The sequence below is a fragment of the Gaeumannomyces tritici genome (assembly GCF_000145635.1).
Source record: "Gaeumannomyces tritici R3-111a-1 unplaced genomic scaffold supercont2.3, whole genome shotgun sequence".
NCBI classification, from domain to species: Eukaryota; Fungi; Ascomycota; class Sordariomycetes; order Magnaporthales; family Magnaporthaceae; genus Gaeumannomyces; species Gaeumannomyces tritici.
This window is the reverse complement of record NW_008804547.1, coordinates 5,774,898-5,788,289: the sequence shown is the minus strand read 5'-3', so window position 1 is coordinate 5,788,289 and position 13,392 is coordinate 5,774,898. Positions and strand designations below refer to the sequence as shown.

The following is a 13,392-nucleotide window of genomic DNA, read 5'->3' as shown; positions in this document are numbered from 1 at the left end:
CCCCCCCCCCCCCCCCCCCCAGCGGAGCTCGGCCGAGCTAGCAGCGACGGAAATAACAGCAGCAACAACACGGGCAGATAAGAAGGGAGACGGCGCCATGGAGCAAATCAGCCCCCTGCTCGACCTACCATCACCAGTCAGCTCCTACCACTATCTGTATGGGCAGGAGTCAGAGCAGTATCTGGACGCGCACACGTCGGATTCGCAAAGCCCCATCAACTCGCAGGTGTGTTTTTTTTATTGTTTCTTTTGCTGTACTTTTTCGAATGGCCTATTCGTGATTGGAAAAACTAGGAGAGTGGGGTAAAGCGGAAGAAAAGAAGCTGCAAAAGAGATAAGAAAAGAGGAAAAAAAAAAAAAACTAACCAAATCCCGACAGTACGACATGTCCTACCTGCAAGATTTCGGATTGGGAGAGGTGTACCCAAGCCCACCAGAGGCGGGCGAGGGAGAGGCGGATTCGCCGACGAGCCACGACGGCTCGCCGACGGCGCCAAAGGCCCCCGCAAAGAGGAAACGGGAGAATCGGTACAAGAACGCCCCGCCGTCTGTGCTTTCGGTAAGGATCTACCTTGTTTCTGTGTCTTGCTCTTATTTTTTTTATTTTTTGTATCTTTTCTTTTTTTCCGTCTTCCTTTCCATTTGCTCGCGCTTTCGCGCTTTTGGGGGGAACCCCGAGCTGACAAAAAGAACAACCAGCGCCGGCGAGCACAAAACAGGGCGTCGCAGCGGGCCTACCGCGAGCGCAAGGACCAGCGCATAAAGGACCTCGAGCAGATGCTGAGCGACTCCAAGCAGCGCAACGACGTCCTCAGCCAGGCCTACCAGGGCCTGCACGCCGAGTACGTCAAGCTCAAGACCGCCCAGCAGATGTCGGCGGCGGCAGCAGCAGCAGCAGCAGCAGCAACAGAAGGGAGAGGAGAACAGCGCCAGCACCACCCCCACTGCCAACAGCACCAGCAGCAACAACAACAACACGCAGCAACGTCAACGTACGCCGCCTCAATAGCAGCCTTCGCCGACCCCGCCGCCCTCGGGCTACCCGACCCGGGCCTCGAGCTCGACGTGTTTGGATACACCGACATGACCACCTATGCGCATATCTGAGGAGGGGAGAGGGGCCTTTTTTTTCTTCTTTTCCTTGGCGCACGCCCACCATCACCCACCAAATCCCACAAAAACCCCCCACACCCCACCAATACATTCCATATTTGAAGGCATTGGATGCACCACGAATTCACCACCCTTTTGGGATTTTGTCGGCTGGGCGGTCTGCGTGCTTTTCTATTGTATTTTTTTTTTTTTTTTCGGCGCTTGCTTAATGCTTGATGGCGCAACGACGCGGGGGGATTTCTAATCCCGCGACATCCTGGTCTTTGGTTTCCCACCTTTCCGCGCCCGCCACTTTTCTCTTGTTTTATCTAGCTCGGCTCGGCGCAAAAACGTAAAGTTCAAATGGAGGTTTCTGTCAATTCTTATCTGGGCTTGCTATCTTCCGACGGAGTTCTTTTTTCTTTCCGGGTAGGGGCAATGGATGGGGGAGGGAGGTCCCATTTGATTTCCCATTTACGACTACATTCTCTGGGTAGTTAAGCGGTTTTCTTAGCCGGCAAACGGGTGGCACCAACATTCATATTCTCAATGTCCCTGTCTGCTGTCATGAATAGCCAAGGCTGCCGTTATGGAGGCGGATCTGCCAACATCGTTGGAGACGGACGAAAAGATTTCAGGATCGAGTAATATGGCACTCCACCAGTGACGAGTGACATGGATCGGCCGCTACCCGCCCCGGTGGCATCTGCACATCCCAACGGCCGGGAGAACCTTGCATGTCAAGCGTTGGCCATGACGTCGCCGCCATCAAATTCCATGTCCTCAACGGAAACAGCCTCCAACTTTCCAAACAAGTGGGTAGCCAAGCGCAAGTCTCACCCGGCTTGGCCTTTGATATCTCACTCTCCCCCACCGGTACCGCTGCTGCCACGTGAAGCCGCCCATAGCTAGCAGCGGGTATACGATGACGGCGGGGAGAATAAGGGATGGAAACACACGCCATCTACCAGTACCACCTCGATCGTGGGACAAGAAGTCCAGCCCCGAGTGGAAAGAAAAAGGCGCCCTGTGCGGCAGCTTTGGACGAAGGGAGGAGATCGGATCTCTGGCTCCTTCTTTCCTGTTCTTTTCCACAAAGTATAGAGGGCCCGTGAATTTGCGGATTCATTAAAACAAGGTTTTGGCTCGCATCTGATCTGCAAGCCGGGCCAAACGTACCGGGGCGGCCGCTCCCTCGTCGAGTCAGCCACAGACATACGTAGGCAGGTACATTGCTGTATACACACGTCTCCCAGAGGCGGACGAGCACCATAGATGACGGGTTGAAGCATTATGGGACCGGCGGGTGGGTGGGTGTTCTGCGCCGCTGTATGCCTTGCATGCGCGGTATCTGTTTCCCGTTTTTTTCCCTTCCTTCTCGATTTCTTCTGCAAGGCTCGTCAACTCGTACCCTGCATAGCGGCATGCGTTCAGTCCTGGGCGGGCGCACCCACGCGCCCACGATCTGGATCTCGTTTGCCCTGCGGTTGCTTCCCGGTACGACATGCAAGGGGCTGACAAGGCTGGGTGGTGGGTGGATATGGATGGGTCCATGACGCACGCCTTCCCGCATCCGCTTGGTAGCTGCAGTCTCTACCTGCTGTACATAGATAGTGCAGATACTCCCCAGGGATGGTTTGGATCTAGGTTTAACCTCCACAAGCAAGTTTGGCTGTCTCACTTCTATTCCTTTCCGGTAACAATAGTGCAGGTGTCACAGGAGGGAAAAGTTGTGGGCGAGATCCGGCTATAGTATTTAAACTAGCTACCAACAAAGATTCCAAACTGCAGAGGTTTTGCGGCAGGAGCAGCAGGCAAATAATGCCCGCCGCCGCCGCATATACCCTACAGTTAGTCTTATTTGTCTCGTAACGAACCTCGCGGTGTTAAATGAATCGCTTGCAGCAAACCAGTATAGTACAATCTATCTATTCCTGCAATCTCAATAAGCTTGCTACCTTTTCTTCTCCCGGCATGGAATCCAACCCTGCAACACACAGTTAGTCCCCGCGTTTTGTTTTCGTTTCTTCCCTCGCCAAAGCCTAGCCACCATCGAGAGGCGGGCGGTTGGAAATTAGGAAGGGGGGGTTTAGGAACATATGGCTTACCCTGTATCTACTCCTCGGCCTCCTCATCCTCAACGTCGCGCTTGCCCTTCTCCTTAGGGGCAGGCTTAGATTCAGGCTTGGATTTGGGCTTAAAAGAGAAGACCTCGGGGGGCTTGCCGGTGTTCTTGACGGTGGCCTCGTATACCTTAATGTTCTGCTTGGTCTTTTTTATTTGCTTTTGGACTAACTTGGCCTGTTTGACGTAGATGCTTGGGGCTTGGCCGAAAGCGGGCGAGCGGGCCTCAAGGGCGACGCCCTCCTCATCGGCCTCCTCCTCAACGTCGCGCTTGCCCTTCTGCTCAGGGGCAGGCTTGGGTTCAGGCTTGGATTTGGGCTTGGAAGAGGAGGTTACGGGGGGCTTGCCGGTGTTCTTGACGGTGGCCTCGTACACCTTGACGTTCTGCTTGTTCTTCTTCATGGTCTTTTGGATGAGCTGGGCCTGTTTGACGTAGATGCCTGGGGCTTGGCCGGGGGCGGGCGAGCGGGCCTCAAGGGCAGCGGAATCAGCGTTGACCGGGGCGGCGGCGGCCATGGTTACCAGGCCGGCGACGGTGGCGAGCTGAGAGTAACGCATCTTGGGGGATTGGTGGGTTGGCACGGGGTTTGAGAGTAGGTGGGATACCGGGTAGAGAGAAAGAAACAAGAAGTTGAGAAAGAGAGAAAAAGATCACTGGAAAGCGACAAAAGATGCGACTGACAGTAGGAGACACAAAAGGAAAAGGTGGTACAAGAAAAAGTACAGTAGGAGATGAGATTAACTCAGCGTGGTGAGGAAAAAAGAAGGAAAGAAAGTGATGTCGAACGGGAAGGGGCGTCGATATTATATAGCCCTGGCGGGCGGCATCGCGGGAGTGCCTAATCTCCAGATCGCTGTGGGGGACGGGGGGACTAAGCATTTGACGGCAGGCAGTGTGACGGGAAGCCCGAGCCGCCCCGGCCCGCCAACTGCGTCTTATCAAATCCTTACAACGTCTCGATCACGAATCAGGTACCCTGGGCAGTAGGTTTGCCCCCTCCCCTCCCCCAATCCAGTGGTCCAAGCAGAATTGCTATGGAACCCATACTTACCTAGAAGCTGTCGTTGCTTTGACACTGCGCCCGTGCCGTGCCTGCTTGGAGCTCCTCATCGACAGGACGGCTCTCCCACATACCCGAACATGGCAACTCCTAAATGTTACCGAAGCGCAAACGGGGTTTTCGTTTAGCTGGGTGCATGAACTGGTGGCACTGTCCGCGTATCCATCAGCCCACTGACCTCCCCCTGCCGAAGGGTATGCGGGATGTGGGTTATAAATAAACGGTCAAGGTGCATTGAAGGGATTAGGTTATAGAGAAGACGCAGCAGCAAGCGGTGGCGGAATTGCCCACTATTCTCGAAGATAGGACCACTGTTTTTTATGGGGATAACCGGAAAATGGCCTGACACATGCTTAGCCTTTAGAATCCCTTCTAAACCCACCAAAAAAAACAGGGTCCTATCTTCGAGAATAGCCACTTTTTGCGGTTATGCCATGCAAGAGTGAGGGCTGCTTGGTTGCATCTCATGCGGAATTATTTGGTGGCTCGAAAACCAATGTCTGTGCTACTGTAACCTCCTGTAGGGGCCGACATGTGAAAACGATGAATGGTCTGCAGCTACGTGGCTTTGCGTGCGACCTGGTACCAGGATTCTGAATCTCCGGGGGAAGGAGGACGTCCAAAGCGCGAGACGAGGCCGTCGTCATATCTCGGTTCGGTTTGATCAAGGTGCCCGTCGACCCGCTCGTCGAAGCCGCTGACGTGGAGGCGCGCATGCGGACATGGCTAGCACCATTGCCGGAAGATGTCCGGCACGAAACGCCACGCCCGAGGTTTCGCGGCAGATGGCGGGCGGTCCTACAACGTCGCTCTCAGGGTGTCAGTCATGCTGCAGAGGCATCCTTCCAATAGAAACCTCTCCGCCTTCACAGTGCGCTTTCCCCCCTCTTTGTAAAGGCGCCGACCCTGCCTGAGCCACTCAGGTTATAAGCTTGGTAGCGCAGCTGGCATCGAAAGGCCCAAGGGCACCAGCCGGCCCTGTTGCAGAGCTCTACGCCTCGCAAAGGCCGATGCTACATACGGCCCTCGAGATGTCTTGTCCATAATGGTAATTTCGGGTCGACTTTGATCTATCGGCAATGCAAGCCACACGCAGGTACACCCAATTGACCGCCAGGCACCAAGCAGTGTGTCTTTGCTCGTGAATGGGAAAAGACCATTTCGGGTCCGAATGCGGCTCATGCCGGCGAGATACTTGGCGGGTGTGCGAGCGAGTTTTGCAAGGGAGAGGAAATGTGTGGATTGGGGTTTTTATCGTGCCTGCACCTTTCGGCCGGTGGCACTAAGACGTGATCAGACGGATGGTTGACAAACTACGGGACCAGCATCAACAGGTACTCCCCGGATTTGACAGCCCTGGAGGGCGGTCAAGGTTATCCACTACTTGGGTTGTCACTCGAACACCATGGCCGTTCCCCCAGGTCTTCCCATTGTCCTGGTAAGCTTCCGGGTCGGGATCGGGACGGTGATGGGCAAGCGTCCAACAACAAGGGTGCTCCCTGCCCAGTCTCGCATCCAACTCCCCGTCAGCTGCCATGTCAAGCGGCAAGAAACCTGGTCCTTGGACAGCTGCTACGCAGGGGGCCACCAACGGCAGCTACCTAGTCGCTGGCCAAAGTGCTCAAGAATGTTAATTGGCCCAATAAAGTTTCGCCTCCAAGGGCAGCGCATGGCTGACATTGGGCCAGGGGCCGTCGTGCGAACCCAGGCCGTCGGGATGGGACGTTTTCCATCCGTGCTCTGCATACAGCCCCTCTCCAGCTGCAGATCTCCCAAGGTTCGTCCCATAAACGCATCTCTTCCCGCGCACCTTGCCCGTTCTCGCGAGCCAATGGGGCCAAAGGAAGGAACGGGGGGAAACCTGACTCGAGCGTTGCACTTGACGTGCGTACGGGCCCTTTCACCTCAACTTTTTCCCGCATGCCTTGGCCTTGCAGCGCCCATGTGGACATTCTCCATCCTGATAACCGCCGGTGGGCGACGGTTTGGCTTCTCCCACGCACACACACACACACACACACACACACACACACACACACACACACACATACACACACACCCCCCGTTGGATGGCGTCTGCATATACCGACGTTTCGTCTCCTGCACGCACGGCGCCCGCGCAGGATCGCGCGCTTTGCCAAAGGAAAGAAGAGGCAAGGAAGCTTCCACGCGGGAAACCTTCCTCCCCGGCTGTCTTGGCTCCCGAGAAACTCTGTCCAGGGTCTGGGCTGGAAGGCTTCGGACGAGGACAGGAGGAGACGCGCCCGAGGCTGCGCGGACGGAGTGGGGGACGCGGAGGCCTCATGAGCTGAGGGGCCGAGCCGAGAGGGGGGTGTGGTGCCGAGACTATCTACTTGCCGTGATGATCTTGGTTAAGAGATGACGGCGGTACTCGGAGAATGGCAAAGCAAGTCACGGTCAGTTCTACTGCTGGCATATATGGAGTTTCAAGAGTTCCTGGAAACCCAAGCCAAACTTCGGTATCATCTATCTCGTGGAACAAAACGGCGGAGAGGATAATGTACGGCACTTTCAAGTGAGCCCCCAAAGGCTTTGTGTGTTGGAGCCCAGCAGTCCCGGATGCATATATGTGACAGAACACGGCCAAGTGGTACGCGACATGCTTGGCTAGACTGATTACTGCTGGGGTGAGTGTACATGCTCATGACACCGAACCACCTCTAGTACCGACCACTTCCCTTCCAAGAGCCCTTCAACATCGAATTCTGCGAGATCGAGCCTCGCAGCGTGCCTTTCCTCGCCAGGCGGCCGAAGAAACGCTTCACGAAGGGTGCCATTAGGCAGCCGAACGCGGCGCAGTTGACCGAGAGCCTCAACACCCGCGCCCGCCATAGCCAACAAGGCAGCGACTCCATCGTGGTCTGCAACTTCAGCCCCAGGATACCAGGAGCGTCCATGTCGGCGCCAGCGGATATGAGGGCAGAGGTCATGGCCAATCCCCCACTCCTGGTGGAGAGAAAGAGTGCCGTCTCCCCCTTGTCGTTTCGCTCCTTGATGTCCGCCCCCGCCTTTAGGAGAGAGAGAGAGAGAGAGAGAGAGAGAGAGAGAGAGAGGTCGATGTTGTTGCCAACCACAGCCATCATCAAGGGGATATTGCCTCCCTCTCCGCGTCGGTTGACGTCGGCTCCGCCACTGATTAGCAAGTCCGCCTTTGACTAACTTTTAAGGGCGATGGCTGAATAAAGCGGTGTTATACCCAATGGTGTCGAGAAGTTGACGTTGGCCCCGTGCTAGCTCGAGCATCGAGTCGCTCGCTTTATAGTAGGTTGCGATCAGGATTGGCCTTGGCGCGGAGCTATCTACAACCGCTTCTGCATCGACGCCGGCTCCGTGACCGATAGGAGAGGCGGCGACAGCTAGCTGATCGTCTTGGACAGCCTCGTGGAGAACTAGCAAGGTGTTTTTAGAGGGTGCACGCCCATTAATGTCTGCCCCATGTGACACCAGCAGGTCTATCATGTCCACATTTCCGGTTCGAGAAGCTTCCGATAGTGGTGTGCCGTATAGGTCCACTTCCAGGTTAACAAGCCGTAAGAGCTCGTCCTGATCGTGCTCCAGCTTCACGAGAAGGATTTCATCAACCCTTATAATCCCGAAGTGGGCGGCGAGATGGAGGGTCGCCATTGCGCGCGAGATGTACCGAACTCGTTGCGTCGGGTAGGATGCCCCGAATTGCCGCCTAGGTGCGGCATAAATGATCGCTTGAGACGCGGTATGGGTTTAATACTTAATCACATGCCTAACCTCGCATTCAGGATTGCTGGTTACCAAAGGTTGCACACAAAAGGAGAAGGCGAAACTCAGGACGAGTCAAGGTAAGGCTGTCTTGGTAAGGCTGTCTTGGTAAGGCTGTCTTGGTAAGGCTGGGAAACAGCCTGCGGAGCCGGGCGACATGCAGCACTGCCCAGTTTCCGCCCAACACGCGCGGCCTTCCTTATCGGGTTTAGTTAGGCTTCGTGCTCGAAACACACTCACCCAGCCAAGCCCCCACGTTGGATACACACAGAGGGGTCAAATGAAAAGGCTGCTAGCTGCTAGCGGACATGTGTGAGCCGGCTCAAATGTAGGGAGGGGCCCTTGGACGTTCATTCCCTGAACTCCCACAACGACCCAGATGGTTTGAAAGCGGCACCACATCTTTTCTGGAAGAAAATATTGTCGCAACCTACTCGAGCTCCACCGCGTCACAATGTACAAGACTTTGGGTAACTTCTCCCACCGAATTCGCCTCCTCAAGCTGCTCACTGGACAGCAAACGAGCAGACTCGAGACCCAGCTCCTTGTGGTCAGCCTAAACAGTCAGCTGCCGCCGTACGAAGTGCTCTCGTATGTTTGGGGACAAACCTGCGACCTTCCAGGCAAGATTATGGTTGATGGTGTCCCGCTTGAGGTTACACGGAACCTATACTGCGCTCTCCGGAGCCTTCGCCACAACGACCAACCCAGAATGCTTTGGGTGGATGCTATTTGTATCAACCAAGCAGATATAAGCGAACGAAGCCGCCAGATCTGTTTAATGAGCAGGATATTCTCTCAGGCCACCCAGTTCGTTGCTTGGACCGAAACCAACGATCAAGATAACTCCCGCTCTCGTATATGTTTTGGGAAAAGAAGGGATCACAAGGGAGACGATCGCAAAGGTCAAAACAAGCTACACGACTCACCACAGCCGCCGATGCTGCAATGTCAACACGATCTGCAATGGCGTTCTACTATCCGACATTCTTTTTGCCGGCTTCTGGGCGTCCCTCTATCTAAATCACCTTAGCAGCGTGCTGCAAAGGCAAAAAGAAGGAAGCAATCTTTTCATACCTCTCTCACATATCACGGCCTTATTCCGCGGGAGAGACTCAACGGATCCGCGCGATAAAATTTATGCCTTCCTGGGGCTTTGCCGAGGCATCGAAACCGACTGGGTGGACTATACTTTGAGTATCGAAGCCACGTATGAAGCGGCAGCTCGGCAGTGTATACTGTCAAGCAAGCACCTCGATGTACTGTCTTTTTGCCACTTCTACCAAATCGCCACCCCCGAGATAAGATGGCCGAACCGAAACGCGCCCAGCGTCCACCTCTCCTCCATACCGTCTTGGTTACCAAACTGGACATTACGATACGAGCCCCGTGCACTTGAAAAAGTAGCGTTCAGGGAGGCGGTCGCTCGCGACTTCATGGGAAAAAACTGGAAAGCGAGCGGCACATTCTGTGGCGCTACGATCAGCGATCGGGATCCGTCCGGGTGTCTTGGAGTATCTAGCCATTGCTTCGACATTATCGCCGGAATCGGAGAGTCTCAGTCCGAGTTACACCCACAGCTGTTTGACGCACTGCATAGATGGAGGCTTCTCTCAGGCGTCGACAAGGACCCAATGTCGCCCTTTGCGGGAAACGGCACCCGGATCGACGCATTTCGCAGGACAGTATGCATGAACTTATGGATCACTTCAGGGCGCTTCATCGCGGCGAACAGCTGGAGGGCATACAGCTACGATACGTGGTGGTTTGGAGAAGTGTGCAAAAGAAATGGGCTTTGGAGGAGTGGAAGCATGAGTGCAGGAACCAGTGCATTGGTACGCACCTATCAGGACATGCTTCAAGCATGCATGTTTGGCCGAACTTTTTTCATTTCGGAAAAAGGCTATTTCGGGCTCGCACCATCAACGGCCAGGGTAGGAGACCGGGTATGCCTCCTCGCGGGCGGGCGGGTCCCGTACATCCTCAGAGACTCGCGAGAGGTCCTTCTCCCGGACAGCGGCAAGGTTAGGGGATTCAGCTTGGTCGGGGACTCGTACGTGCACGGAATTATGGGCGGGGAGGGCATGGCCGACGTGGAGGAGGGGAGGGCGTCACTCGAGCGCTGGGCGCTCGTGTGATGGGGACGAGTTGGCAGCATCTTTTTCCCGCCTGTTTTGGGGCCTTGTTCCGGCCTTTGGGCCCAATTCCTCTAGGATTCTATTACTATGGCGTGATGGTCATTAGGTTGTCGATGAGTTCAAAACATCAGAAGGGAGGCCAAGTCCAAAGTCTCGCCGATCAGCTCGCCCTTTCAAGTCTCGATGGGGGCCGTTGCTCCTTAGCTCGAGATAGGCCGATATGGGGTACGAATCCGCACAAGCTCGATGCTCACTAGCCCGAGGGGCCAAAAGTGCCGGCGCGCAGGATGGGATCGAAAGTGGTGATTTTTTTCTCAACCTTTATTTCTATTCTCGCTTGCTTCGTACGCAAGAGCAGAATCGTGATGTCGCAGTCCGTAGATCATCGCCGGGCTCCCAGAACGCTTCGCAATAAATGCATGTCCAGGCGCGTGCTCGCAAGCAGGGGATGTCTCGCAAGTCGGAACATGGTCCCTGCTTCGTTCATTCCTTTCTTTTTGTGCCATCAAACATGGCCGGTCCGTAGAGCACAGTCCAAGGTTCGCATATAGAAGGTCAAGAGATATACTCTTATGTTGATGTCCCATACCAACATAATGTGATCAAAACCACCACCAAGACCGAGGCTCATGCCAAAGAAGACGACTCCAACGGCCCCACGCATATTACTGGCTAAATACCGTGCCGGCGGCCGGAACCTGTCAATCTAAATATACTTGGCACTCAATCCTTTGGGCGCCTCCCGAGTCTTGTCGCCTTCTTTTCCCCATTTATCCTAAATCGGCCAAGCACCTACCTTCTTTGCTTGTCCTACCCCGCCACCGCAAAGAGCTGTCAAGCGAGCAGCAGTCCATGTCCAAATCGTATCACTGCCCCAAATACCAATGGGAAGGGCATGTCGGCCATGGACTTATTGATAGAATCAAGAATGTGGTGCGGCTCGGCGCTCGGAGTCTTGCAGTCGTCAGGCTCATCCGATAGCGTTCGGCCATGGATGTCAAGTTCAGGTCTTTCAGTGCGTTCTCCGTCTGAGTCTATCCCGTTACTGCGGCGGCGCCGGCTGCCCTCGATTTTAGCCATGCATATTGGCAGGTGATTTATCGGGCCGCCTGGACGGGATTCATTGATGTCGGAACCAGGCCACTCAATATGCGGGCGTCTGGCCGCCTGAAAAAAAAAACCCATTTCGTCCCGCGGCAACATGCACACGTTCTCAGGCCCATATTTGCTTCAGCTTAATTTGTTCTTGCGTCTCTCTTCTCGGTCGCACTGACTGCTCATATTTTTCGTTTGTCAGGCTGCCCATCTCGAGTCGTAAACGATACGCATATCAGGGATGGAGATGGCCGAGGACCACAGGGACACGATGGCAAGAAATCGAGCCGAAAATTCGAAAAGGAGCAGATACAGAGGCTCTTCGGCCTCACACGGTCGCTGCCATTTCGGACCGATACCCCTCCTCGCCACCGTCTTCTTTCTGCAGCTCACCGCACCGGGCCATGCCGCCGAGTTCACACAGACCTTCAGTGGCCTCACCAAGGACGCCGACCTAGCACTGGAATGGGGTGGCATCGACGTCCGCTACGCGCCCCTGACCATCCACGCCGTCGTCGTCAACCGCACCGGCGACGAGAACCGCGCCAACGTCTTCAGGAGGGACTTGGCAGGTATGCCAGAAACAAGCGGTCAGGTGTGAAGACACAAGGCAGACAGTTGCTGACGCGCATCCGACATCTAGTGGGAATCCAAGGCACATCATGGGTGTGGAAAAGCATGCCCTCGCCGCTGCCATACCTCGCGACGGGACAGTATCAAGTCGAGATTAGGACCGAGGCACGGGCGAACACGACAGCAGGGAGTGCACCGCCGCTATTGCCAAAGTCGCCATACTTTTCAATCATGAAAGTCAAGAGCCTTCAGCCCACTGTAAGTTTTACCATCTCTTGTCCACATCTCACGGGATGAAACCCGCCTCTACGCCAAAGCCTTGGCAGGATCATCCCGATCTCCAAGTCCAGCTTCGTCGGGGATTTCCTCCGACCCTCAGCTGACCCCTTCCGTTGACAGGGGAATCCAGGGGCAGCCCTGCCCAGCCCCGCAAGCGATAGTGGCGGGAGCGGCAGGCCCAGCAACAAGACGATATCCCTGGCGGTCGGAATTGTCGTGACCCTGGTCGTTCTACTCCTAGCTGGGGCCAGCTGCCTTTGCTGGAGGAGGCGGTACCTGCGTGCCAAGAGAACAAAGAAGCGCGAGAACAAGTTCGACGTCGTCATCCACTGAGGCCTCTAGGTGGCAGCTACACTTCCATCTCTTGGCAAATTGCTGTGAGAGTCTCATTCAGAACTGGCCTCGGGAGTCTTTGCCCTCGACTTGCGGCGGCCTGGTCGAGGTCCTCGAGGATGGCCAGCAGCTGCCTCTTCTCACTGCGACAAGCTCTCGTGGCGTCTTTGGCTGTTTGACGCGCGTGGTGAGGGAGAGCAGGGAGTGTCACCGCCACGGCGCCACCCTTTATTGTGGCCCGGGTGGCTGCCTAGAGGATGGCCATGTCGCCAGTCCTTGCCACGCCAAACAAAAACAAGCCACTCCAAACTCGGCCTAAAAAATCACAACAGGCCCAAGGTGGAAATTCCGCCCCGCCCAGCCAGCTAGCCAGCCGTGTGCACTGGGGTTTATGGCCCGGCTTCTACCACAGAGTTCGGGATGCCCGTGGTAGTCGCTTGGGCGCACAAGCCTTGACTTTCCTCGATGCCCCCGTCATGGAGAAAGAGTCATCAGAGGGATTAGATGAGCGGCACGCGCCACTCAGGAACGAAGGAGCTGAGGATAGGGTGTGATGGTGGAGCGAGGGGAGCGTTGTGATTGATCCGGCGAACTCGGGTGGGAACGCACCCGATCACTAGACTGACTGCGGGAGGCGCCCCTGCACTTGGGTTGGTGGCTTGCAGTGCGCGTCGGGGTTTTGTTTCCTTGCTTCTTCTCGCTTTCCATGGGTTTCCCATCCCATCCCAGGAGCTGCTTGAGTAGCTTCCAGATTTTAGGCCAGGCAGGCGGTGATTGGCATTTGTTCGCGCAGACTGACCGCTTTGGTGGGAAAAGGAGCATGGCTGGCCGTTGGCACCGCTTCTCGCTTGCGCTGGTCTTGGGTTTGATGGTACCAGCGGGTCTGGCTGCGTGCATAAAATTGCGGGCGCTCTATTCATGAACCTTTTTTTTCTTTTTTT

General features: G+C 55.5%; 5 protein-coding genes across 5 annotated transcripts; 3 read left to right on the top strand and 2 right to left on the bottom strand.

Annotated features, from left to right (window-relative positions):
• GGTG_07046 (hypothetical protein) lies at positions 1 to 1,718 on the top strand. The gene is made up of 3 exons (XM_009224870.1): positions 1 to 226; positions 380 to 559; positions 700 to 1,718. The coding sequence occupies exons 1-3, from the start codon at positions 98 to 100 to the stop codon at positions 1,105 to 1,107; spliced, it is 717 nt and encodes a 238-aa protein (XP_009223134.1). The 5' UTR covers positions 1 to 97; the 3' UTR covers positions 1,108 to 1,718.
• A 1,489-nt stretch (positions 1,719 to 3,207) lies between these two features.
• On the bottom strand, positions 3,208 to 3,774 carry GGTG_07045 (hypothetical protein; the record flags this gene model as incomplete). The annotated part of the gene is made up of 1 exon (XM_009224869.1): positions 3,208 to 3,774. The coding sequence occupies one exon, from the start codon at positions 3,772 to 3,774 to the stop codon at positions 3,208 to 3,210; it is 567 nt and encodes a 188-aa protein (XP_009223133.1).
• A 3,078-nt stretch (positions 3,775 to 6,852) lies between these two features.
• On the bottom strand, positions 6,853 to 7,922 carry GGTG_07044 (hypothetical protein; the record flags this gene model as incomplete). Its single annotated transcript, XM_009224868.1, has 2 exons — positions 6,853 to 7,430; positions 7,495 to 7,922. 2 exons carry the CDS (start codon positions 7,920 to 7,922, stop codon positions 6,959 to 6,961), a joined length of 900 nt encoding a protein of 299 aa, XP_009223132.1. The 3' UTR covers positions 6,853 to 6,958.
• A 565-nt stretch (positions 7,923 to 8,487) lies between these two features.
• GGTG_07043 (hypothetical protein) lies at positions 8,488 to 10,171 on the top strand (the record flags this gene model as incomplete). Its single annotated transcript, XM_009224867.1, has 2 exons — positions 8,488 to 8,843; positions 8,968 to 10,171. 2 exons carry the CDS (start codon positions 8,488 to 8,490, stop codon positions 10,169 to 10,171), a joined length of 1,560 nt encoding a protein of 519 aa, XP_009223131.1.
• A 1,120-nt stretch (positions 10,172 to 11,291) lies between these two features.
• Positions 11,292 to 13,375, top strand: GGTG_07042 (hypothetical protein). The gene is made up of 3 exons (XM_009224866.1): positions 11,292 to 11,838; positions 11,910 to 12,097; positions 12,239 to 13,375. Exons 1-3 carry the CDS (start codon positions 11,508 to 11,510, stop codon positions 12,449 to 12,451), a joined length of 732 nt encoding a protein of 243 aa, XP_009223130.1. The 5' UTR covers positions 11,292 to 11,507; the 3' UTR covers positions 12,452 to 13,375.
• Positions 13,376 to 13,392: the final 17 nt, after the last annotated feature.

Bases quoted from the DNA above. Each gene is read 5' to 3' on its own strand.
- GGTG_07046 (XM_009224870.1), top strand. From the start codon at position 98: ATGGAGCAAATCAGCCCCCTGCTCGACCTACCATCACCAGTCAGCTCC. The intron at 227-379 runs GTGTGTTTTTTT...AAATCCCGACAG, and splicing joins AAAGCCCCATCAACTCGCAG to TACGACATGTCCTACCTGCA. The intron at 560-699 runs GTAAGGATCTAC...AAGAACAACCAG, and splicing joins CCCCGCCGTCTGTGCTTTCG to CGCCGGCGAGCACAAAACAG.
- GGTG_07042 (XM_009224866.1), top strand. From the start codon at position 11,508: ATGGAGATGGCCGAGGACCACAGGGACACGATGGCAAGAAATCGAGCC. The intron at 11,839-11,909 runs GTATGCCAGAAA...TCCGACATCTAG, and splicing joins CTTCAGGAGGGACTTGGCAG to TGGGAATCCAAGGCACATCA. The intron at 12,098-12,238 runs GTAAGTTTTACC...TTCCGTTGACAG, and splicing joins TCAAGAGCCTTCAGCCCACT to GGGAATCCAGGGGCAGCCCT.